Here is a 27,874-nt window from a genome sequence, read left to right as displayed (position 1 = left end):
GTGGTATTGAATAATCTGGAATGTCTTCATTTTTGTTAAACAATAACAATTACAATTGATTATATGTTTCAAAGGCTTCATGTTATAGAGAAGTATGTTAAGTTTTTATTCATTTATTTATTTATGAACACCCTTTAATTTGTCGTGAAATGGTTTGATTTTGTTTTAATTTTACCAATCAATCATTTCCACTGTTAGAAACTTTAGTTTGTATAATCATTCATTGTATTTTTCTATTGATATTTTAGATCACAACCATACAATGGATATATTGTGCCATACCATGCCTTTCTATAGCTATGATATTCCTCACTCCTGTGGTCCTGATCCGAAAGTTTGTTGTCAATTTGATTTTAAACGTCTTCCAGGAAATAAAGTTAACTGTCCATGGAGAGTTCCACCTGTGCCAATTACTGATAAAAATGTAGCTGATAGGTGAGCAGTATATTTGTTTTTACTATGCATTAAGTATGAATTATTGGAAATGCAAGGTATAGCCTTTTCATTAATATTTTTTAATTGATGGTGTTACTATAAGATTTTGAGAATGTGTATAAATATATAATATGATTTTATGCTTTTAATTTGTTACTCTTTATGAAATATTCTGAAATTTGTATCTGTGTCAATCAAATGATATGCTCGATGGGCATATTGGTTTTTAAATATGTGATTTTTTATGTTTTGCATGTGTATTATTGCTAGTGTATTACAATTTTTGCTTGTTTGTTTCACTATGCAGAAGAGATTTTCATCTTTTTTTTTTTTTTTTTTGCCATTTCTAAAATATTAATTTATAAGTTAAAACACACTTATTTTCGATTGGTAAAATTGCAAATTTTATTTTTATGTATGTACATTGCATAGGCATTTAATATACTTTTTATACTTGGTGTTGTTTTGTTTTAAAATTTTTTGCATAATTTATTTTCTGAAAATAGTAAATGGGCCATTAATCTTGACAAAATTGCATGTTTATATCTTGTCTAAAAGTGAGACTACTAATGTATCTGGGAGTACATTTATTGCAAGTGTGATTTATACTTATCTCCTGCCTTCCCCCATCTTTTAGCTCTAGGCTTTAGGGTTCACTATGCAGAGGTTTGCACGGTTAGGAATGGAGGTCAAAAATTGGTCTAGGGTTGAGATGCTTTGCATCAGGGAAGGTCTTACACTGGACCTTTTACTTCAGCTTAGAATTTTCTCTTAATATGTGAACTCAACACTCATGATATATGGTATGAACCATATCTTATTTTTGTGCTTTGGCTCCCTTTCATGCTTTATACTGGCAAAATATTTCCCAATTATAATAATATTAAAGTAAGCTGTAAAACAGTCATTTCATATAAGTATTTCCTCAAATATAATGTGCACAATACAGTTCATTGTTTGAGTTATAAAGTAAGTACTGACAAACTGCACATTTTCTTCAACTCAGTGTATTTGAAATGGAACTTTTCTCAACTAACAAGCATCTGTTTGTTGAAGCATTTCATACTTAAAATCTGTATAGAGAGAATATGCAAAAGTTATCATTTTCAAATAATAAAGTGCATGTATCTGTATAGAAGTTTAGTTTGAAATTTTTACTATACATCATTTAGTTCTCCACATTTTACATTTTTTCCTGACTGCATACTGTTTAAAAGAAATAAGTATTTGTTTCTAGCATATTATTGCCTTAAACTAAATTAATTTGAAGTGACATATTCTGGTATTTTAATTTGGTTTGAGTATTAAATTGTGAATTGTACATCATCTTATCTCATTTACAGATGTGAATCAAACATTCTAAATAAAATGAAGTTCATTGCTCTCACTTTCTTTGTCTCAAGAGCATATTATGGATTTTTTAACTGAAAAATTCGAAAAAATGAAAGCAAATTAAATTCAAAGGAAACTTACAAAAGGTTCTAAAAATATCTGCATAGGATGTTTCATTCTAGAACTATGTGTACATGGGTGCAAGACCTTCCGTCTCAGGACGGATTTCCGTCTTGGACAAAATTTCCGAGACGGAGGTCGGGACAGAAAGGAATTCGATGACTTTCTTTCAGTTTTTACTTAAAAAAGAAAAATTGAGTGTTTGAAAAATATGCTTTTATTACTGGACCGTTCCATAACCACGAATTTACATCGACATTCTCTCGGTTTTCTGTTATGAGCTTCTTTTGTTTGCAACGTGCTTTTGGGGGAGTGGCTTTTCGACTCACGCCGTTTGACTTTTTTTTAGGTATAGCTCTGTTATTTCCAACTTGCTACATTGCAGACCATGGAGTTGATTGCTATTCTCCCTGATTTTTCGAAATAATCGGCTCTAATTGAAAGTTTAGCCTTTTCTCATGCTATTTTCGATCATCCTTTTTTTTTTTTTTTTTTCATTTGCGTTTTTTTTTTTTTTGCAAACTTTACACGCATAAATGAAAATTATGTAGGCTCTTTAAATGTCTTAAGAGTTAGAGTGATTGCTGACAAGATGACATGTTTTCGCCACAACAAAGGACGTCCACATACCAGGTAAAACGGAAACTATTAGGGATTTTGGAGATTTCAATGAAAATGTGAATTTTGGATATAATCGAGGGGGAATTTCAAGCTGGTTAGAAACACCGATAGGCAACCGTTCCTGCATTTTTGACAAAGACTTGAGGAGTCACTAAATTCCAATGTCATTGAATCTAACACTCGCTAGAAGAGAAATATGGGGGGGGGGAGAGAAAGGAAAGGAAAAAAATGACGGCAGCACGAGTAAGCGAAAAAACGCTGCTCTTGCAAAACACACACTGCAATAACATATTAGAAAAATAGATTTTTTATATGGGTCAAAAAATAAGAATAATCTATTCATTCAATGTGAATTTTAAAAAGTGCCGAAAATATTTGCATACCTGTTACCCTATAGTTTGTCACATGTATGGAGCTTTGCGCCTGGATAATTTTACGCTCTTTTAAATGCCTTTTATTGCTCAAAATGGGTGGGCAAAGTGATAAATAGGAAAAAAACGAAGTTACATATTGTATCATTTCTTAAAGTTAGAAAAAAACTATCCAACTCAATTCAAATGAATGTTTTACAATCTATATTATGTAAGGATTTAAAGGAATATAGAAGGACTGACGAACTAAAAAGTAACCGAAGTAAACTAGGTAGAAAAATTGTAACACCTGGCAGAGATGAACCCAAATTAAAGTAAACTTTCCGAAATAATCGTTGAAAAATGCTTCTTACGTCCAAAAGTGTCGGACAGAATGTATAGTTATCTTAGCCATGTCAACTACACCTGGACGGTTGCATAAACTGCGGTTTTAATTACGGATCTACGAAGTAAGACCAAAGATAAACATGAAGCAGAAACGTGCTCGAATCTCCTGAATCAAAGAGAAGCTCAAACAGGGGCCACAAGGTTGGAAAAGCTTATATTTAGTGACGAATCTTTTTTTGAAATATCTGTGAACAAAAAAAGGCGTTCGGGTTTGAGTTTTAAAAAGAAAAGCATATGGGAAATCATGTGTAAAATGTTCTCTCCACTTTGACATACCCTTCTTGGTTTGTGGGTGCATGAGGGCTGCTGGAATGGGGAAGTTATATATATCTAAAAATAAAACAATGCTTGACTTCTGCTGTTTATCAATAATACTGCATGATACTTTATCTGAGGCACAGCAGTTACACATTTAGTGACACATTTTATCTTTCAGTAAGATTCTACTCCGTGTTACATCTCTAAATAGAATCATAGACTTTAAACAGAAAGAGGAATTTTTGTATTAAACTGATCAAGAAACTACTAATCTCGATACGATCAAGAATTTGTGGTACAGTCAAATCTAAAGAAAGCAGTTCAAGACCTGGTGCCCGCCAACAAAATTGAGCTTGTTGCCGCATTGAAGAGGGTGTGGAAACTGTCAGAAACGATTTATGGAAACAAGTGGTAGAATCCATTTGAGAGAGAAAGGATTAAAGCATTGAATTCAGCAAAAAATGACGCATTCTAGCATTGATATTGTTTCTTTTTAAAGGGTTTGTTCCCCCTTTAATTTGAATATTCTAATTTTTTGACTCAATGTAAATCTTCATCACTATAAACTTTTGGATTATTCTGTCTAAAATTATTTTTAATTGAGTATATTTGAAATGAAATAATACACACTTTAAGGTCTAAGAAATGTGGGATGTTCATTTAATACCTAATTTGCACTTTTATTTGGTTAGAAAAAAACTTGTTTCCGAATAGTGGGAAGTATCATATTATTTTGAATTTGGGTTGTAGAAACTATTTTTGTATGTAATGGACTTAAAATTTGATTGGGACTTTGATATATAGAAAATTTTGATTTGTGTAAGTTCAATCTATGGAGGTTCGACTGTATTCATATCATTTTATTCTATTGATTTTTAAAAATTTAAGTTCCCTCAACTATTTATCATTAAATCCTCCGAGTACAAATAAGGGTGGGGAATTACTGCTAACTCTAAAATTAAAAATGCCTCCTTGAACTTTGAAAAAGCCTCTGTTGAATCATGTTTTGAAACAAAAACATATTTTCAAGCTTATTTAGTTCCTATCTAACAGTACTAGTATTGAGGTAACAATGGTTTCATGCATCTTGATATTAAAATGATAGTGTTTAACAATATCTATTAATTTTAAAATTTATGACAGTGGCCAGTTCTAACCATCAATGAGACTATCAGGGACACAGTGAAGGGGCGAGTTTAGGGGTCAACCTCTTCCCATAACCCTTGAGTTCAGCACCATTGCCAGCCTAGAATGGTATTCTATATGCATGTAAGAAGTGTTACATCATCCCATTATCTGGAAGATAATTTCTGGCTGAACTAGTATACAGTATGATAAATACATTCTTGTTTCCTTTTCCTTTCTAAGAAAATTAGGTGGAAACATGAGAACTGGGAAACTTGGTTTAAAGGAATCATTTTAAAACTGCATTTGAATAAATTATCTGCTTTGTAAGATTCAAGAGGCTTCAATTTTTTAATGGCAGAAAATTATAATGTTGGACACAAATTAATTTACAAAATTAGTTAAACATTCAATTTCTCTCTTAAGATGTTGTGCATTAAAGAAAAATATAAAAAAACAAATAGGCATGTTATTAAAATACTAATTAGTTTTAGTTTTCCCATGAAAGTTGAAAAAATTGTTTCTCCTTTGATACCATTACTGTTGCTCTTTTGATTTACATGTCAATTTCTTTGCAACTAAAACATTATAAAGAAAATCTTAGTTATGAATGTATTCACAGTATGATCTGCTTTATTTCCTGCTTTTTGTGATTCAGTTGTAAATGAAAACATACATGGATTGGCTAAAAGTAGACCAAAAAGTAAAAATATTTTCTTCAGATAAGGAGCATCATGATTAAAGCTTCTTATCTTAAAAGTATGTCTAGGATATTGCTTTTTCACCTGTAAATTAGATAAAGTTTACAAACTTGAAGCATCACATTGATTGCCATAGCAAGTGGGGTATTATAGCGTTTCTTCCAGGTGTGGATTTTTATGTTGATCTGACTAAAGGTGCTCTCAAGCACCGTCTGAAAGAACAAAAAAATTATTTTAAACATAACTTGCTCGTTCTTCCATCCCTCAGCATTGTTAAACTTCTGGCCACTGTTTTGATTTTTCAACTGCCAAAATCATTAGTAAATGTTCTTCAATGTATGACCTCAATTTCTGAGAAGCTTACTATGGAAAAATTTTCATTCTCTAATTGATCATTTTTCCAACACTCCATTTTTTCCTGATATTTGGAAGCAATTTTTATAAATGCTTTTTCTTTTTTTTGTTTTTCCTCTGTTTCCTGGCTTCTAATTGGTTGTCTCTCCCCCTTGCGGCGCACCCTGGAGTTGGCTTGTTGTTTGCTAAATGGTTGTTTGTCATCTTGTGTCGTGACTTCCTATTCATTGGCCTATTTAGTTTAAGTACTGGTGTCCATGTATTTGACGTCAGACCTCTCGCAACTTTCTGGTTGTAAGGTGAACTTTTTGAACTGATGAAGAGGCTCCATTATAGCTTTGAAATAGCTATTTGCTGTATCTTCTTAAGAATTTGGCTTTTATTTACGTTTGTTTTTCACTTTAATCATAAGGAGCATCATATTAAATGCAAATGGAATATTTGTACTTTCAGAATCTTATAGTTTCTCTGAGAGCTTTAATTATCACTTACATAGATTTCTGGTATCATACATCTTATATGATGGATTTTTCTTTCTGTTATGTGTTGGTTTAATGTATTTGGATTTGAAAAATGTATTGAATAAGCATTTAATGAAGGTTTAAATATAATGGCATGCAAACAAATTTCACTTCTTTTTATTTAGTATATTTTAAGTATCAAATGATCTAACTTTGTTCCCAAATAGAAAAGTCAGTTTCTTGAAATACTTAAGATGATTATAAATGCTGTGATATTGTTTCTTTCAGAGCATGGATGTTACTTGACCAATACAGAAAAAAGTCACAATTATTTCGAAGTAATGTTGTAATGATTCAGCTAGGAGATGACTTCCGATATGATAAACCTAATGAATGGGATCAACAGTTTAATAATTACCAAAAGCTTTTTGACTATATAAACAGCAGGGATGATTGGCATGCAGAAGTAAATACTTTTACAGCATAATATGTCTATTTCTGTTTGTGTGAATTGTATAACCATTGTAATTGCATAAAATAAAAATAAATCTGTCGGGCAGCATCTTACAAATTTTGCTAAATAAATACTCTTTGTTCAAAGCTCTTTTATTAATTTTAGAGTTCTAAAAATGTAACTTTTCACCCACTTTTAACAAATATATTTTGCTATTTTTCTATTTTACATAATGAAATGTCTAAGTGGACATTATTTGCTAACTGGTACAGTTGGGCATCTTTACGCACAATTAATTAGTAAGTTGAGAGTTACTAGTCCTTTCCAGGAGCAAGGCAAACTTGTTACCAAGTAGCTTGTTACAGATTCCAGAGACTGCAATTTCACCCTTATTTAGGATCATCAATTTGCAACAGTTGGCAGCAGAGCTGAAATTAGTAAATCTCAGCTTTATTGTGCATTATTCTTCTTAGCAAATTAAACTTTACTGATTAGCAGTGTTTCACTTTTTTTTAAAGATATATTAAAACCCATAATGATTGAAATTTCTTCTTAAGAGGAATTTTAGCTTTGTAAGCTTGTTATTTAATTTAAAAGCCATGCTATGATCATCTAAAACAATAATTTCTATTTTGTCTTCGATTTTTCTCATCAGAGATAATCATATTACACCTTCATTTAGTTATGACACTTCAGTAGGTCTAAATATATTTGATTATGATAAATTTATCAAAAATATCAAAATTTTTCATAAAAATATTCAGTGTCATGGCAAAAGGAAAGAGCTTTCTCAGTTTATTTATGAAGACTAAAGTCATATTATCACTGAGCACTAATGATCTTTAAAATGTTTAACTTGATACTTTAAGAAGCCTATTGCTCAGAGTACTAAATTCAAACTTTTTTTTATTTTTCTGCAAAAAACTTCAGCTGAACTTACTTTTGAAGACTTAGATATTTACTTTTAAAACCCATATTTCTCCTTTAATACACTTTTGGGAGCTTTTGCAGAAGAGAAATGGAGATTTTATGAGCTTTAAAAATCTCTTCTTCAGAAAAAGTCGAACAAAAAAAGAAAAAAAAGGAATTAAAACTGAGGACATCAGCTCTGCTATTAACAAACAACAAACACTCATTATTCCTAATGAGAAAGTAAAAGTTATAAGATTGTCTTTCTGTGCATTAATTTATCCTGAATTTTTTGAAACCCTGATAAACTCATGTGTTTAACTTGGATATTCAATTCTTATATGTATTCTCCTGGTATTTTTTTCTTTTTTTGTATAGAAAATTGTATGAATTGTACAAATATGCTTTTTAGTAGCATTTTGGAAGGTAACTGCCCTTGAATTATCAAGAATAATTAATCTATTTCCTACTGCCTAGAAAATAAAAAATATTGCATGTATATTAAGGTCACCAGAAATAGACAAGGGTCCGGTAATAGACAGTCATAAGTTTGGATTTAAAAAATAAGCCTTTTAGGTGGGGAAAACTAATGTTGCTGTTACTCATGAATCCAGAGCAGCAATCTAGTGTTATAAGTGAATTTTTTGAGCCAGTTGTATTTACAAGGCAGTGGTGGAAGGTTTTGAATGGCTACCATAAGGTTAGCCATTGTTTCATTTTCATTTGAATTTAATAAGGCTTTAGTTCTAAAAATAAAGAACTTTTGCATACAAAGGGGAACCCAAAAGAAATCGGACTAATGGCACCCAGCCGATCCCAGATGTAGTGGAATGTTCTCCAGCTAGATGGTTCAAGTAGAGAGCTTCATAAAACAGCTGTGCAAGTGGCATCAGTGTAGTTGATAACGTCTGATCATAGTGTTAGTTTTCTCAAGTGTTATTGCTTTCCTCCTGAACTCTTTATGACAGATCTACTTTAAGATTAAAAGAACAAGGAGTTTGCTTGAAATTTTGCTTCCTGCTTTAAAAGTCGGCAACAGAATAGCTCACCCAATGCTTCAACAAGTTTTCAAGAATGATGCTATGAGCCATACACAAGTTTTCGAGTGGTTTGGGCAATTTAAACGTGAGATGAGTGCTGAAGATCATGCTCGTTCTGGGCACCCTTCAGCATCTCGAAATGATAAAAACATTGAAAAAAATCCTCCAAAAAATCAACAAGAATCGTTGTTTTATGATTGACGAAATTTCTGAAGAAACTGGAATGAGTTGGAACGCGTGCGGGCATTCAGGTGAATGGTTCCTTCACCATGATAACGCTCCCATACGCTCAGGACAAAAATTTCTGAATGAGGAATTATTCGGCCTTAACTGTTAACTGCTACTTGGCCTCTCAGGGGTGGCTAGTGGTTCCTCGACCCCCGTATTTGCCAGACCTAGCCCCCTTTGATCTTTTTCTGTTCCTGTGGATGAAAAAATTCTGAAAGTAACGCATTTGATGGTGTAGAGGCTGTCAAAACTGCTTTGCAGAGGGCACTGAATGTAATCAAAGTTGAAGAGCTCCAGAGGAGCTTTGAACGGTGGAAAAAAAGAATTCACAAGTGTATTGCTTCTAATGGTGAATACACTTTGAAGGAGACAAGAAATTTTGTCAATAAATGGATAAATAAATACTTCGTAACAAAAATTCGTTTTTTTTTATTGGGGGGGGGGGGATCAGAATGACCCCTCTAGTAATTCTAGTGTTAAGAATTTTTCATTGCATTCATTGCTTGTTTATGTATTACATTTCTTTTCTATTTTAGGCAAAGTTTGGTACTTTAGAAGATTATTTTTCTTCACTTAGAGCAGATACTGGTATAGATGATAAAAATATGCCTTCTGATTTTCCCTCCCTCGTGGGAGATTTCTTCACTTATGCTGATAGAGATGATCATTATTGGAGTGGTTATTTTACTTCAAGACCATTTTATAAAAATATGGATAGGGCCTTGGAGGCCCATTTAAGGTAATAATTAAATACTAATGTTTCAATGATATTTTATGACATAGTTTTTTTTCTTTCTGTCTTTTTTTTTTTTAATAAATTTTTAGTTGTAAACTATATTTATAACTCTAATTTGGAGATTGTTATCAATAGCAATAAAATCGTCCTTCCCTTTTTTTTTTTTTTTGCTTTCTTTAAGATCTATTTAAGTTTAAAAACAAAATTCTTATTCAATGGTGACCAGGTTTTGAAATTCAATATTTGGAATGTTATGTATCTTAATTTTTACATATATTATTTTACAAAGTATTTTATCAATATTGATATTGTGTGGATGAGCCATGTTGGTTGAAATATATATGTATACAATAATTACATTACACAATTTATATTATACAATGTTTTTTCTTATAAATAGAGAATTAAAGCAAAACTATCATTTTAAAATAAAATATTAAATAATACTTTCTTTTATTTATTTTGCTGAAATGTTTATGCTTTTATTTCTCTGAAGCCTAGACTTTTCTTAGGAACCTTTTATTTTTCAAATCATCATATAAAAGTTGATGCATTTTTCATCACAGTTTATCTTGGTGAATGATTTACCCTTCAAAGCTGTATCTTATCACTAGTCGTAAAAACTGTTTATAATGTTGAATACTCTCTCAGTTGCAGCATTAGTATCACTAGTCAGTAGTACTACGGTTAGGGACTATTCGGAACAAAAATAAAAAGTATAAAAATTGAGACAGGGACAGACAACTCAAGATGTGTTGTTAACTTAATTATTATCAAAATAAAAAGTTGAAAATCTGGTTTAAAGTTTTATCTGAAAAATCTTATCACAAGGAAGAATTGCTTCAATATTTATAGTATAACTATAATTAACACTTTTTCATATAATAATGCAAATACAGCTGTTGAAAATTAACATGAAGTTAGTTTACCTGTAAAAAGAACATTTGCTAGGTGCATGGATTCTTTAGATATTATACTAACTCTTTAATTACAAAAAGCAAGTACCGATGTACTTAAAACTTATAAGTATACGAAATCCCGGAATTTTTTATTGGAAACAAAATTTAAGTGGGAAAAAAATATATCTTTATAGCAAAGAAGAGAAGAAAAGAAACATCAGGGAAGTACTCTTCAAAAAATGTTTATGATGATAATATATTAAACTATACAAACATAATTTTGGAAAACTATCTTTTTTTTGTATTTTATAGCCTCAATGATTTATCATACTTATTCTGATTCGAAAGTATAACAGGGAGACTGGTTTTATTATTTTCAATTTTTGCTAATCTTCCTTTTGAATTTTATTGCATAGAATAAACAAGTTGCACGTTTTGAATGCATAAAATGTTTTTCGTCATGCTTATAAAGCAAAAAAGAAAAAAAAAATCATTGTGAGGGGTCTTTTTTCTTGTATATTATGTAATTAATGCACATCTTCTCTCACAATATGTACTTAAACCAAACAGTTTGTCCAAACACATAGAATAGCCCCTGATAGAGCAAGAAATGTCTGTATGCAATTTTATTTTTGTTTGTGTGGCATATATTTGTTAATACTAGAACTGCGGAAATTTCCGTATACCTAAAACCGCGGGCAGGGGTCAATTTGACCCAAAGCTTAAAATGGGTTCTTTGATGTTTAGAAAGAGGTAAAAAAAAAATATTTTTTATGGACTAGAGTAATACTAAGATTATACAATATAATAGTAAGTTATAAAATTATCTCCCATTAACTTTAATCATTTATTCATTTCACTATGTGGTGTAAATTTCCTCCCAGAAGTAGTTTTTCTGCTATTACATAGTCCAGAAAAATTAGATACGGTATCTTCATTGGAGGAAATATTTTCTTCATCTGGGGGCACATATTCATCATCGCTGAAAACAACTTCTTCATCATTATCGTTTTCGGATTCATTTTCCGATAATTGTTGCATATATTCAAGGGCCTCGCCATTTGTAACAAAAGTTCCAGATTTTATTTCATCTGGATTTGAATTTGACAACTTTTTTCGTTTATGTACATATTGTCTTTTCCTCCCAGAAGTAGTTTTTCTGCTGGTACACTGTCCAGAAAAATTAGATACGGTATCTTCATCTGAGGAAATATTTTCCTCATCTGGGGGCACATATTCATCATCGCTGAAAACAATTTCTTCATCATTATCGTTTTCGGATTCATTTTCCGATAATTGTCGCACATATTCGAGGGCCTCGCTAACTGTTAATTTACGCCTATTTCTTCCAGCCATTTTCATACCAGATCAATTTTATCTCCGTGTAAACAAGACGCCAAAAAATCGAACAGACTGGTACAATCAAACTATCCAAGGCAATGCGAACAACCAGTTGTGAAGTCATAAAGAACTAGATATGCACCAGTTCACCACTTTCCCTTCTAGGCCGAAACAAAAAACATCAAAAAGAAAACATTCCTTGAATACCCTAACCAGACGCATTTTTCCCACAAGGAACAATAACGTTAGGGGGGGGGGGGGGCGTCTGCAACACTTGTTACTACTAATGCAGACGCCCCCCTCCCCACCTGCACTTCTGTTACCAGTAACAATTTACTGACTTTGAAGTATTGTTCTGCCTTCATCTGGGAAATTGAGAGAGGACTGAAAAAGCTTTTCCTATTCTAGGAAACGTTGAACTGCAACTTAAGTGCTTGTGATTATACTGGGGTCAAAATGACCCATTCCGCGGTTTTAGGTATAGGTATTAAAAACAAAAAAGTGGTAAGTATTTAACGTATCATAATTTCACAGATTGTTATTGGTATAAAACTAGGAAAAGTCACGAATTTTTTTTCAATTTCATTCGTAACTTTTTGAGGAAATCTGAAACAAAATTGCTTTTGGGTCAAAATGACCCCATCCGCGGTTCTAGTGTTAAGTTGGTTCTCTGAAGAATTAAAGTAACCTTATTCAAACACCTTAAATATTTGTTGATAATATTAGATAAATATTTGTTGATAATATTGGATACATATTTGTTGATACATTTGTCCCTGTTTGAAGTAAAATCTTTTCTATCAGGGGAGCTGAAATTCTCTTCAGTCTAATGGTTGCAAAAATAGACAAACAAGTAATGTCGTCTGTTCTTCCATATATTGCAATCTTAATGAGTGATTTAGTGGCATCTAGACGAACGTTAAGTCTTTTCCAGCATCATGATGCCATTACTGGAACATCCAAGGACCATGTAGTTATAGATTATGCATCAAAGTAAGAAAACTCATGTGTTGTCGTTTTTGAATAACATGTTGAATTAATAGTTTATGTGTCTGATTTTTATATTATCACTGTTATATTCACATACTTATTACTATTATAGAAAATAGTTTAGAAACAGTTATTTATGGGGGTCAAGGAGTTTTTAGAAAATAAGTTTATCACAATGTTTACATCTTTTGTTATTGAAAGGTTTAAAGCAATTGATCAGAAAACTGGGAAGTATACTTCCACAACTTGTAGCTGAAAACTACATTGATAAAGATTAATTTGAAAGGCCTATGAATGTTAGTGTTGCTCTTGAAAACTGGACTACTGCTACTGTGAATGATGCCAGAGAAGAAAATGGTCTTTGCTCATACAATATGATAGAACTGGTTCAGTTCTGTAAATCTACTTCTTCAAAATATAAAGCGCAGAAGGAAGCAAAGAAGATACCAAAAACAAAGAGTTAGATCAGCATCCTTGGAAGAATGGGAAAGAATCAGATTTCTCTACCAAAAAATTATATTGATAGTGCACATTGGATAATGAATGCAACAAAGAGTAGGTTTGAGACAAAAATGCATCAAAAAAATTAAAGCTGCATGCCTTTGTTGATGCTAGCAATATGAAATTTTAAGTTGGCTAATCAAAAACATGTTAAAGATGAGAGAAACAATTTCAAACTACACAGGAAAAAAAATCAGAAACTAAAAATTATTACAGTATACTTATGATCTTACATTAAAAAGGCATTTTCCTTTCTTTTTCAACTGTCATTTTGGATTTAAATGTATCACATTGTTTATCAAAGGATATATTCAAATCTCTTCTCTTTGTCTAGAAGAAATTTTTTTTTAAACGTTTTGAATTTTTAAAACCTATTATAGAAGAAATTTTTCTTTAAATTTGGATGTCATGAAACAATTGTTTTAAAAATGCATTACAATTACAGGTTGGTGAAATATAAGACAAACATTTTGTGTTCTGGTAAAGTTTGGGAACATTTTCTGCACCTCTGATGCACATTTGCTGTATGAAAGTTTTAGTTTATCCTGTTTTGAAATGTTGCCTCTGGCGCCTGCTTCTAGTTGCTGTCTACTTTTTCACTGATTTTATTTAGGGTTGGTTGGGGTAAGTGGGTCACCCCCCTAAAACTGAAATATGGATGAAGTTTTCAAACTTTTTTGCACTGATCATGTTAAATTTCATCAGAGTGGTTGGTTTTGCACATATTTGGGCTTCATGGAATTTTTTTCTGAGTTATAGCACTCAGTCAAAAAAAAAAAAAATCTGAAAAAAAAAAACATTTTATTTGCGAGTTCAACCATCATTTTTCAAAAATGTGTTTCTAGGTTAGTTTTTATTTATTTGATAATTATTTATTCTCATATAGTTTACATTAAAGTTCATACAGCAACAAGATTTTTTGTATGAAATATTATAAATAAGTGTATAAGAGAAGGTGTCCCACTTACCCCATAAATTTTTGCTATAAAGGGGTAAGTGGGTCCCCTCACTATGGGGTAAGTGATTTCAAAATCAAAAGCAACTCTGATTAAACATTTGTATTAGTGAAATACAAGAAAACTATGATGACCTAGTAGGTCATTGATAGTTCAGTCACAAATACTGCTAAATCTGGTGATTATGTATTTGTTAAACTTACATCAAAGTAAACCATAAAGTAGGTTCAATGTTGGAAGATGATGATACAAACTAAAAAAATACTGTTGAATTTGCAAGAACAAATAGAAATAGTGACACTTTTTTCTTGACATGGTGCGGATGATGTTGGAATAATTACTGAGGATAAAGTAATAAAGGTTCTCCCGTCACCAACTTTACGTAGACTGAGTCATTTAGTGTTTCCAATTTCTTTTTTAACTTATTTTGGCCTAATTCACCAAATTTGATCTTAATAAACTGTATTACGTTCATTAAACACACCTTTATATGTAAAAGCAAAATATATACCCATAGGCTTTCAATAAATTTCACAAATGAAATTGTTTTGTTTTTTGTTGTAAGGTTTTCCTTGATACAGATATAAAAGATAGCAAATATCTCATAAATGGATGCATTTACAAAAAAATAATTCACACTAAAAATTTACATACTTTAAGGTGGAGGTAAAGATACACAGGGGAATGACAATATCATGTTTGAAATGATTAATAATAATAGGGAGTTTGTTTTCGCTAATTTTACAAACATCTAAACATGTTTTTAAGCATTTTACCATCAGTTTGAATTTTATACAAGTTAATCTATATTTTTGGAGCAAAGACAAGAATGTTGCAGCTTAAAGAAAATGACCCAGTTGTTGTTACTTTTAAAATCCTTTTTTGCTCTTTTTAAAACCTTTTAATTGATTCAGCCTGTTTTAGATAGGGCTCCCATCAGTCAGGGGAAACCTGGAGTCATATTTTGATCAAAACATCAGGGAAAACAATTAAATTTTTGGAACCTGTAAAGTTAAAAATGAACCTGATAAAACATTGTCTTTTTCATCATGAACTTCTGCAAAAAGTACATTATTGTGTTCTTCAGCCATTGAATTGAAATCAGAATTAGCATACATATTCATATGTGAAGTCAGCGCAGTCAACTCTCGATAACTCGAAGTCCCAAGGGACTGGCTAAACCGTTCGAGTTATCGGTAGTGCGAGTTATGGGAAGTTTCCACAACAGTCTCAAGAGTTTGGACCCAATGAAAACTTCGAGATAAAGGAATGTTCAAGTATAAGCTTTGAGTTATCAAGATTTGACTGTACTGACTATAACACAATTTGAAGAATTAAAGAATGGATATCAACTTTATGTAATGAAAGTGCTTAATAGTTTGTTTTTGCATATGTTTGGAGGTAAATTTTGATTCTTAGATTCAAATGGAGATGCCACAAATTCAAAACTCAAGTCTGGAATGTCATGGAATTTTTTCAGGAAACTGAAAAAGTTGGGAAATTTCAGTTCTGAAAATAAAATGGAACCCTGTTTAGATTCAGTTATTTTACCTGTGAATTTGAAGCTACATAACAATTTATTAATATGTTGTTATAAAAACATTTAAGTTTATATTTATTTGTTTTGATAAAAAAAATTTATGGCTGGTTTTAGTGCTTAAAAATAATTTTCATATCTCAAAATCTGCACTAAACATGCCTTACCTAAATATTTTCTGGATGATAGTTGAACTTATTTCGTATTTTTTTTTCTTTTTTTATTCATTAGGATGTTTGCAGCCTTTCAAAAGCTGAGAAACATTATTGGACAATGTGCAGTCTTTCTATTAGCACCAAATTTTTTAGATGTGCTTGACGAGCAGTTTGCATTATTGCAGACAGTAAGTTCTTTTATAGCAATATCTAAGACATCTGTTATTTTATAGTATTATTAGCATGTTTGGAATCATTAAGCTTGGTTGAAGAATGTTTTAACTTGATTTATCCGAGTCTCTAAGAAAAAATGTATGTGGTTTAAGGCGCTTCAGAAATGTATGGGAAAAAAAAACGACTTCGTATCTTTGTCTGACTTACCCTCTTATTTCGTGCCACCATGTACAAGGATAATTTATGTAAAATTTTGGTAAAATATATTTATATTTAAAGGTGGGGGGGGGGGGCACAGGCACATTCAAATTTTGCAATATTATCAAAATGTGAATGCAACGAATATAATAAAGTTACTGAAAAAAGAAATTATGCAATAACAAAAATATATATATAAAAAATCAATCAAATACAGAAAAATATGAAAACGAAACAAATTCTGAGAAAATATAAAAGGCAAATCAGATTGATAAAGTATATAGTAACTCGCTCATTCGGTCTCAAATTAATTTTTAGGTTTCCTTTTTTTGCAACCTCGATACTTTTTTCGATGGTCCTGAACAACACTGGCTCTACTATTCGTCTTTAGTAATAGTCTTAGCAAACGCTTCGACTAGGGCCATGCCACGCTCCGCATTGTCATTTACAACTTTCACTTTTTTTTGTAGCTATCTTGAAGTTCCCAATGCTCAGGATCAACTTGCAGGAACTCCCAATCAATGCATAGTAGGCTGAAAAAGATGTTAGTGTTTTATGTCACAAAACTGGATAATGTCTAAGTTATCAATTTATCAATATCCCCCTTTTGAAATTTTGCGGGCTTTAATGATTCATCCTCATCATCTCATTCATGAAGAGCTTTGACCATCTCTCGCTTTTCTTCCGCTGAAACATCTGAATCATCTCTTCTGAATGATCTGAATCAAAGAAAGCGAATGCCGCAAGATGCTCATTGAGATACCAAAGATACCAAATCATTTTTTCGACGGCCACAGCTAATATTTCTGAGTTTTCCTCTTTATATGCATCAAGACGCTGATGAAGTTCCAATCCATTTCTTGGTGCTTGTACAGGAAGGCTTGCAGTAAACCAAGCTCTCAGGTATTCCTTCACAATAAAGATGCAGATGTTAAGAATACCTTCCCTTTCTCCTTCTGCAAGTTTGAACTGGTTCTGAAACATCCACAACTTGAAGCTATACAGAATCTTCATCATCCATCTGGCATGGTGAAACGTCCCTGGGAAACGGAAACTTAAACCATAAAAAGGAGTTCCACGCAGAAAAATTACAACAAGCTCCAGCATCTCCCTGTAATCTTCTCTTGCATAGGGCATCAGAAGTTGGCTTAGTGCAAATTCCATTACTGATTGCGCATAGCTCTGAATAGCTACCAACACTTCAGCGTTTTTCTCTCCAGGCTCAAAATTAGAATGATCTATCATTGACCGTGACTGCTGAAATCGCTGAAAAGCAGCACCGTAGGTCCACTCCATGCATTTCATGAATGCAGCAGAAATCACAATTTCTAGAATATGGTGCCGACAAGCAAAATACAGAAGTTGCTTTCCCAACTTTTGTTCCAAATTCAAACATGCTCCAATTTTATTACCAGTATTACTGTGTGTCGTATTGAAGCACATAACTCATATGAGCTCAGTCAGTTCCCATTTGTCTACCAGTTCTCCGACGGCATTTGCCATTGCAATTCTTGTTCCTGATTCTAAATCAGGAACACTCAGCAGTTGATCATCAATGTTTGGTCCTGATACTAATACAGGCAAGCGATTCTCCCTTGTTTTTTCGGATATATTTTGCATTAGTTTCTCGTCCCAGTGAACTATCAAAAGAGCTGTAGCCATAGATTGGAAAGTTTTTTGTAAGTTGATGGCTAATTCAGAGCGAATAGTTAGCCACTCGACCAAAAGAAGACAAAGGCAAAGTGTAAAGTCACCCACATTTTGACCCATACTTTCTATTGTAGCGGCTACTATCAAAATGGCTTTTCTATCACTTATATTAGCCCTGTTTAGAGTGGAAGCTAGTTTTGATGCGATAACCACAGACACTCTTGTACTGGTGTTCTTTTTTGCTATCTTTGGCACCTTGCCTGTTTGAGAAGAACCTTGATAATAGTCATAATCTCTCTATCTAGTATCTCTATATATAAAGTCTCTATCAGAACTTTTTCCAGCTCTACCTCTGATTGTAGTTACATACCCTGCGGGATCAGTCTCTAACATGTCACACGTACTCCCAATCTTATTAACACTAGTGGACATACACACTCGATTCTCTTCTTGTCTCATTCTAAAAATCTCTGCTATCTTCCTTTTTACCCGATTGCATGTGAGCAACACAAAGGAGGGTAATGTGTTTATGAATCTATGTATGTTTGTTCCTGTGTGGTGTTGTAGAGGCTAAACACTTTGGCCAATTTTGATGATCCTTGCTTCAGCACGTTAACAGTAATCAAAATTCACCATATCAACAACCAGTTGCCATATTGTCTGTTCAAGATTGTGTCGCTCACACACGCTACCTGTGTAGCAAAGCTTGTGTAGCAAAGCTTGTGTAGCAAAGCATGCAAGTAGCTTTTTCGCTGCCTGAATTTTTTGTTTACCAAGTCTACCAATTTGATTTTCATGTTTTTCTCTAACATGTTGCATTTGTTTTTGTTGTGTTCAGGAGACTGAGTTTCGCTATGTGTACTTTCTTAACGGGATTTTTTAGTTTTGCGAGAAAGATTTGACTGACAAAGTTTTCGAACTTGCGTCATCATGAGTTTAATGGCAATAAAAAGTAACTAAAAAGTAAAATAAAAAATAACTATTAAATAAAAACAAAAAAACCGAACTGCGTAAAAACCAAAAAACTAAAAAGAAAAATATATAAGCCCTGTAGTTTAGAATGTTATTAAGTACTACAGTGGACGCTGGTCAATTGAATGAGTGATTGATTGAATCAACCGCTTTGATGAATCAAATATTCAAAAATAGAACAAAATCCAGCTGTACTGAATTAGCTGCTTTATGGAATCAAAACTGTTTAGAACAAATGTGATTCATATAAGCGGCAACCATTATACTGAATAATTACATCATTAAAATAGTTTTATAATCAATACACACATAAGACAAATCATAAATTCAAAAGCGGAATAGAAGGATCAACAGTCAGAGCCCCTTCCTTTTTGACCAAAAATTTAAATATTCAATTCTGCTTTTGAATTCATGATTTGTCTTATGTGTGTATCGATTATAAAACTATTTCACTGGTGTAATTATTCAGTAGTACTTGATAACATTCTAAACCACTGGGCTTATATTTATTTTTAGTTTTTTTATATTTATTTAATAACCCTAATATATTATTTCTGTAGCCTGTTTTTTGTTTCTACGCGAGATGTTCCTCAATTCTTGATCGATTTCTTTGATTTACACCTTATTTTAAAGCTTATCGTGCAGACTACTGATGAAAAATAGACCCTCAGTCTAAAAATTGTTTTTTCTGTCAGAAAAAAAACTGTTTTAAAGAGCCAGAATGAGGTTTTTGGTTAAATTTATAACTTTAACTTGCACTGTGACTGACAGAGCTGAATAGATCGATCGACAGAGCGTTCGATTGGTAACAAGGAGAATGAGTGTTCAGGCCCATGTCCGCACAATCTGCATCAAAAAATTAGAGAAATATCGGGATTACATGAACTGTTAATAACAATGAATAACAAATATGAGAAAATAGAATAGACGAGACGGAAACGCTCCTTGCTGTTAGGAAAACTTGATGCAACATGGAGTTAAATTGATTCTTAATTGTAAGGTTTTTTTTTTTTTTTTTTTAAGCTTTGGATCCGGTAAGAAAATTAAAGCATAATGTAAGCGAAAATATAAGTATCAGTTTTAAGATTTCAGACTACAATGAAATTATTTTTTGTTCAGAAAAGAATAATAAATCATATATTGATACATAGATTCTTCTAATGAGTTTTTGACTCTTTGTACAAATAAAAAAATTACCTCAGTTTGAAGGGTAAAATGTTTTTTTTTTCTTCTTTTTGAAAAAAACAAATAGCCTATCACATTTTTTCTACATTCGAAAAGCTATGCTTAAAAAAGAACTTAGTCCAAATTATTTTGTATTTTAACCATGCTGTTAAATGATGAACATGTGCTGCCATCTAAGCTATAACGGTTCAAGCAGCCTGCGATAACAAATTGTATAAATTTTCAAAAATAAAAACACTTATCTTCAATACCTTATCTTATAATATATTATTTCTGTGGATTATTTTTCTGTCTTTATGCGAGATCTTTCTTATTTCTTGAAGAAATTCCCCCCTCATTTTAAAGCTTATCGGGCCGGCTAATGATAAAAAATAGACTTACAGTCTAAAAATCAAGTTTTCGGAAACGCTCCTTGCTGTTGCAAAACCTTGATGCAGCCTGTAGTTCTTATGTATATTTTATTTTTAAAGCAAAGTTCTAATACAATTTTCCTATCTTTGCGTCGCTTTCGGAAGAAAAAAAAATTAAAATTAACATGTTTTTTCTTTTGATAAAGCTTAAAATCACTGGACTTAGTTGTTCGGTTAAATTGATAAGCTTTTTTCGGTAGAGCGTTTGGCTATAAACTATCTGAACTTCGGGCAAGCTCGGGCTGTCCGACATAATAGCAAATTTACATTAATGTTACACATTACATGTACTCATAACATACACCAGATAACACTCGTAATAAAATAAATGCAGTGGAAATGCTACTTGTTGTTTCGACTCCTTTATGCAGGCTACACTTATCCTTCAGATAATGTGACTGTTAATCGAAGGGTGTTCTTCCCTTTTTTTAAAGCTTTGACTCCATCCAGACCACTAAGCATAATGTAAGCATAAAAAAAGTATTAGATTTACCTCAAGGGAATCCTTTTTGTGCAGAAAAACATTTTCATTGTATGCTGAAATGTAGATTTTTCTAATAGCAGTGTTCGACCTTTTGTACAAATGAAAAAATATTACGCCAAATTGAAACTACGAGTTTCACCCAGTAAACTTTTAATTCTTTATTTGCACAAATACGATATAGAACATTAAAATTATTATCCACTTCATTAGCAAGAAATCATTTGCTACTCCTCTGCTTTCAGCTGAAAAAAAAATACATTTTGTCTACGTTCAAAATATTACACTTAAAAAACCGACTCAGTTTAACTGATTTTGGTTTTGAATTTTAAGTGTTCGATTAAAAGAAAAACATGTGCGGGCATTTAAGCCGTAATGGTCAAAGCAGCCTGCTATGGGAAATTGTTAAATATTCAAAAATAGAAACTTATTTTCAATTGAATTTATTACTTCTCTAGAATGTTTGTTTCAATCGCTACGTGTGATCTTCCTCATTCTTTAATCAAATTCCATGTATAATTTTAAATCGTATCATGCTAGACGCATGATCTTTTTTTTTTTTTTTTTCGGCAAAAAGCTTTTTTTCTGTTTTTTACTATGCATTCCTTCAATGAATAACATTCGAAAAGGAAGGCGCAATTGCTAGGTTTGTTGGAGTGTCGTGCTGTTAATCAGAATGGCGACAGTTCGAATCCGTGCCAATAAATATCTATTTAATGTTTCTTTTTTTTCCGTCAGATAGGCAGGACTGTATTTGCCACAACCTGTTTTTTCACATGCAAAATTACTGCTTTTTCACAAGTCACTCAACCACACTTTTAATGATATTTATGTTTGCATTGAAAATACATACAACCATAAGGTGAGCAATGATCAAATTACCACAACATTGTATTTAACGAGGTTTTGTTACTGATTGTTTCAAATTACATGCCTTCTCTTGTGCGCTTACGTTTTTCCGTTTACTTTTTTCAGTTCTTCATAATGTTCTTTCTTTGAAATTTTTAATGAACAAAATGCCTTATGGAATGATTCGAAGCAAAGTGCAGAGTTCCGCACGGGTCAACTAGTTCTAATATAGTGGCACTAAATTTTACGGACATTGAAGAATTTTAAGAGAATCTCGAATCGAAAATGAAAAAAAGGTCCTAGTTAAAACCGGTAACAAACATGCCGATATAGCTCAGTTGGGAGAGCGTTAGACTGATGATCTAAAGGTCTCTGGTTCGAAACAGGGTTTCGGCAGCTTATTATCCTCGGTAGTAGAGTGATTAGTTTCTTCGCCTGTCATGTGGGAGACCGGGCTTCGATTCCCTGCCGGGGAGGAAACTCTTTTGTGTTTTTTTTCCTGACATTCTAATATAGTGGCACTAATCTTCAAATTACATACCTTCTTTGAGCACTTACATTTTTCTGTTTACTTTTTTTGGTTCTTCATAATGTTCTTTTTTTGAAACTTTTAAAGAGCGAAATACCTTTTGAAACGATTTGAAACACAGTGCGGAGTTCCACACGGGTCGACTAGTTATTTTTTATTTTAAATCTGAGTTCTTTTTTAGCAAGAGTTACATCAACTTCCATCATGCAGTCCTGTCAACCTTTTCTCATTGTCTAAGAAAAAATCTTTGTCCTCAGACTCTAATCATGCACATAGCATCAACATGTGCAATGTCAAAAAGGTCGTCCAATGTATCAACAAATGCCTTTTCATTACAACTCTGCCCTTCACTCTTTCATTTGTTACTTTTCTGTAGTTTTTTTCCTCCTATCGAAAAGTTTTTTCATCTTGGCAATTGAGTTCATTACAAGTAGGAATTCAAGTCGTTGACTGAAATAATCCAACTTATTTTATTACATCTTGTGAACTCTCTTGAATAGTCTTTTTTAGTGGTTTATGATGATGGAGAAAAACATATTTATAACTTGTCGATTTGATGGGTGCTTATTTCCTTTTATTTTACTTTCTGGTGATGTTCCTAGCTGGTAAAGTGACGTTTCGTTTCTCGTATCTACACAGGAGGTAGCACAAGGAGATATCATCTTTAAAAAGACTCAAGACAATGAAATAAATGTCGTCCTATTTAAAGAAAACGATAGCCCAATAGGCTCATACACCACAAACAACCAAAAAAAAAAACACAGCATGGCCTTATCTATGAAAAAATTATTTCAAGGGAACATGCAAAATTTCAATTTTTGGCCAATGGGCCGATGCCGATGGTTCAAAGGTGGCCGATGGTCGATTGTTTTTTGTTTCAAATGGCCGATGCCGATGACCCATAGAAGCTGAAATTTAGGTTTCAAACTTTTTTCGAGGAACAAAGAAGGATTCAGTATGTTGTAGAAATTGATGGCAAGTCATGTTTTAAAAAATGAATGGATAAATAAATATGATAGTTAGAGATAAAGAGGTCTGCGACATTTCTCATTTTTTAATGAAAATATTGTGTCAAAATTCACAGCAAAGTAAAGAAAAATATATGGGCTGCAGAAATATATCTCTAACAGGAAAGATCAAAGAGAAAGATAGAGGAATTTAGTGAAAAGTCACACTAGTTCACTAGTAGTTAAATGTTCAAAGTTAAAAATGGAAGTAAAACAAAACTTTACTGGTGATTTATTGTATTTCAACAACTAAAAGGGTAAAAATCTAAAATATTACTAATTATTTTAGGAGCTCAATTTTGAAAAATTACTGGTGAAGAACCTTGAAACAACGTCGGATACCGTCTAAAATTGTGCTTAGCATATTCCATTTTGAAAAATTGCTACGGGAGAGTCATTGAACTCAATTCCTTTCTTTAACGTTGCCAAAACATCTTACAATCGCATTTTTAAAACTTTTATTTTAAAAAAGTTCTCGTTTAGGGAGAGCCCTACTAATACGTCAAAGATCCTCTAAAACTGCATTTTTTATACCTTTAATTTCCGAAAATTGCTCCGCACGAGACCCTGAATTCAAGCGTCTCTGCTTCGGCTATCAAAGCTGGGGCTTACAATCGTGTTTTTAAGTCTTTAATTTTGGAGGATTTTGAGGAAGGGACACCTCTTGAACATTTCCGGCCCCCAAAACCACTGAAGGTTTTCTTAAACTTCTTTGCATGGCTACAATTTTTTTTAAAATTTCTGTCGAAGAGTCCCACTCCCCAACCCGTATTTGGAATTTTATTATCTTAAAATTGCTGAAGAAGAGTGCCTAAATCCTATCCCTTCCCTAACGCTTTCAAAGATGGCTTGCAATCGTGTTTCAAACACAGACTGGATATTAAATATCAATAATAATAGCAGTAAATCAAAGTTTCAAATAAAACTTTTAATTATTAATATCTCAGTAACTAATACTCATTACAGCACAAAAAACACTCCTATATACACACTATAACACAACAGCTGTTACACCAAGTGCAGAGCTTTTTTAGCAGTATGCTGAACGTGAATATACTTACGGAATAAGCTACACAGTGTTAAACATTATTAACAGTGGATAATTATTTTTTGGCTAAATGAGTTAAGAGTTATTTAAAAGATATAATTGGCTTGAAATAAAAGCATTTATGTTATTTTTTGAAAAAATTTTTGGCATTCAGTAATATTAAAATTTAATAAATTAAATTTCCTGATTTTGCTTTCTTTAGTCACTCACCTTAATGGCTGTGGAGAAATGATTTCCTTAATTAGTTCATCTCAATATAATCGGGGGAAAGTTAAATGTAGAATTTAAGAAAATATTTTTTTTTTCATTATTCATTCCTAAAAAGATTAAAAAACTACCGTGAAAGTAAAATTACAGCATGCAAAATTTTTCTAAATCAAGGAGCTATAAAATTATAAATTAGGATTTCAATGAAAAAACTAGTCATTTTAAGCCTTAAAAGCAAGAAAGAAAAATAATGCCTTTTTTGGGATTTTAATAACCATACAGATCCTGAAATCGGCATTTTCTGCCCTATTCTTATGATTGAGCTTTTGCTGCAGTTTAATCTTCAACCGAAGGCCAGAATGTATGTTAGAATATGTGAGTATTTATTTGTTTAGTGTTAAGTTATAAGAGGTAAGTTAAAAACCAGGAAAATGTAGAGATCTTTGATTTCTGCTCGAAAAGAAAAAATTTTGGAAATTTTGTCCTGCGACCTTGGTTGATTCCCCAAATTTGAGCCTCGTTTTTTGCTTTAAACTGTTCGACTAACATACTAATACATGCTGTAATTATTTCAAGTTAAGAACAGAAAATTCTTAAAACTATCATCAAAGTGAGTGTTTGATAAGTATCTGCAATGTTGTGAAAATTTCAGTAGTGATCCGAAACTCGGCATATTTCCGAAGCCCAAAATTCGTTTTGGTCCTGTTGCTGCCCTATTTTGGGCCCTATGCTGTACTTACTTTTAACTATGCAGTAAAAAAATAGGTAAATAAAAGTTTTTTTTTTTTTTTTTTTGTTGTTGAATTTTTGAAAAACATCGACGATCCATAGGCCTTTAGATGTATTCTAAGGCCGATGGGCAAATGTTTTCTCCAAGTTAGAACATCGACCGCCGATGTCTAAAATTTTGAACCATCAGTGGCGATGCATCGGTCGTGTCTTACACCTCACTGTTAGTTATTATTTTATTGACTGATCGGAGATTGTTCACCATGTAGAATAAAAAGAAACCTTTTTAAACATCCCCCTTTAAATGAAGTGTCATTTCAGCTAATGGCACTATATGCAATTCTCTATTGGCCAAATTGCTGATTTTCAACAGATTTCGATCGTGTTGCGCCACCTCTAAATATTGCTCTATTGAACTGAAAATTTACATGCATCGTATTTTTGAATAGTGTAAAAATACTACAGGATAAGACCAAAGAAATTCAAAAAAAAAAAAAAAAAATTTTTTTTTGAAGCACCCAAATGTAATTAGTTAATTTTTTGGTTTTTTCTAGTTTATTAAAGTTATTTGATATTTTCTAATTAATTACTTCGTTAGTTGACCTTTGCAAGCAATCATTGAATAAAATATCTTAATCAAAATTGATATTTGAAATGAAGTTATATTATAGAGGAGAAATTTTCATAACCATTCAGGTTTATACTATTAATTATAATCATACTTAAAAATATTATAATTGATAAAGTTGGGAACACATATAATACTATTTTAATTTCAATGTTTTAAAAAATTGTATGATAATGTGATATTTATTTTGAAAAACACTAATTATTAATTATTCACTAATGATTAGTTATTACTAATTATTAACCTTTAAAATCATTTTCACACAGGATGAATACCGACATCACAGTGCTTTTCCTACAAAAGTTCCGATCAAATTTACTGGAGATAGAAAAGACAGGTCAAATACTTTCATTTTCCTACTTTTTTTAATTACAAAAAATATTTTAAACACTGTTTCCATTAAAAATGACTGGTTTATGTGTTTTGAGAGTTGACTCTTAAATGTAAAGCTTCTCATGCATCAATTACAATTTAAATGAATATGTTTTTCATGCTGGATATTTTTGTCTGTGTATGAATGCACAGTATCTTTGGAAATCAAAGCAACTGATGTGAATAAGGATATTTTGGCACTATAGCATGCAACGATTTTATAGCAAAGCATTAATTTTTAAATTATAATTTTTGTTTGTTAAATTAATTTCAATAGTTGTGCTCTATCTGTGATAATCAATCACAAGCCTTACTTACAATGAATTGAGGCATAAATTCGCATGTCTTACCTACTAAGTGGCTACAGAAATTAAACCACTCTAAAAGAATTAGTAAACATTTCTTCATTGTTAGGTTTATAAAAAATGCTGCAGCAGCATGAAGTACAGTCGAGTCCTGATTATCCAAGTTGATCAAGATCGATACCAGCTGGGAAAACTGAAAATCAAATTATGCGGACTGCATTGCAAAATCTAAGAGAAAAATTCAGTTTTCATGCTACCAAAAAAAAAGAGAACGCAAAAAAAAGCAAGCACGTCTATACTAATATTATAAAAAGAGACGGCAGATTTTTGTGTGTTTATGTGTTTGAGGTAATCTTCAGAACCATTTCAGCTGTATGCAAAATTCTTTCACTATATGAAAAGTGCATTCTTACTGAGTGACATACGCTATAAATTTTGCATATATGTACTTATACTAATTTTTTAAACCAATAGTTTCTCTCTTCTACAAGTTTGTTTCGTACTAATCTATTGATATATACGTAAACACAAGCGTGAATTGTCTCACTCTTGCATCAATAAAATAGTTAAAGGTTCCCTATGAACTAAATACTAAAGAATGGAAGCAAGTGAAAAAAAAACGATGATGGCATGAGAACCGCCATAAACGTAACATGTGTTTCAGGCTGCAGAGGAAAAGGTAATTAGGGTTCTGTTAGCCTCGGACATCGCGAAACATTTAGACTCACAGAATGTTAATGCATCAAAATTTATTCAAATGAATTATAACTGGGACTTGCTTCACGTAAATTAATTTTTGAATTCAATAGTGCAGATAGATTATATTAATCCGGGATTCTAAAAGCTACTTTTGCATGCATTTTGGGCTACCTGTTTAGGTTTTTTATCTATGGTAATATTATAAAGAGAGAGGGTTTATTTTGTATGTTTATTTGTTCTGGAAAAGATTAATACATGATTGCAACCTACGGAATAAGTACGTTTCCATTCAAGCAATTAAATTAGTAATCGACTCATCTATGATAATAGAACACAAATTAATCTTTATCGGCATACCCGGTGGAAATGAAAAAAGTTTAATAAATTTAACCAAAATCAACAGGCAGACTGAGAATGTGTTTGTAGTAATTATTATTATTTTTTTTAAACTTGATTGCTGCAATTTTTCTTAGTGTTTGAAAAACTGACCAATCCAGGTTTAAAGTACTTTGAATGGCTC

General features: G+C 32.0%; 1 protein-coding gene and 1 non-coding gene across 2 annotated transcripts in view; both read left to right on the top strand.

Annotated features, from left to right (window-relative positions):
• LOC129231375 (alpha-mannosidase 2x-like) overlaps positions 1-27,874 on the top strand; it is an 88,905-nt gene that overhangs the window by 25,493 nt on the left and 35,538 nt on the right. The window contains exons 7-12 of the mRNA XM_054865671.1: positions 249-435; positions 6,454-6,631; positions 9,333-9,535; positions 12,577-12,765; positions 15,988-16,099; positions 26,245-26,315. Coding sequence (XP_054721646.1) covers positions 249-435; positions 6,454-6,631; positions 9,333-9,535; positions 12,577-12,765; positions 15,988-16,099; positions 26,245-26,315 — 940 coding nt within the window. The remainder of the gene's footprint in view (positions 1-248; positions 436-6,453; positions 6,632-9,332; positions 9,536-12,576; positions 12,766-15,987; positions 16,100-26,244; positions 26,316-27,874) is intronic.
• On the top strand, positions 22,154-22,226 carry Trnai-gau (transfer RNA isoleucine (anticodon GAU)). Its single transcript has one exon. It is a non-coding gene; the product is annotated as a tRNA-Ile (tRNA).

Source organism: Uloborus diversus, chromosome 10 (genome assembly GCF_026930045.1).
Source record: "Uloborus diversus isolate 005 chromosome 10, Udiv.v.3.1, whole genome shotgun sequence".
NCBI lineage: Eukaryota > Metazoa > Arthropoda > Arachnida > Araneae > Uloboridae > Uloborus > Uloborus diversus.
The sequence above is the reverse complement of the archived record's forward strand: the minus strand, read 5'-3'. Positions and strand labels throughout refer to the sequence as shown.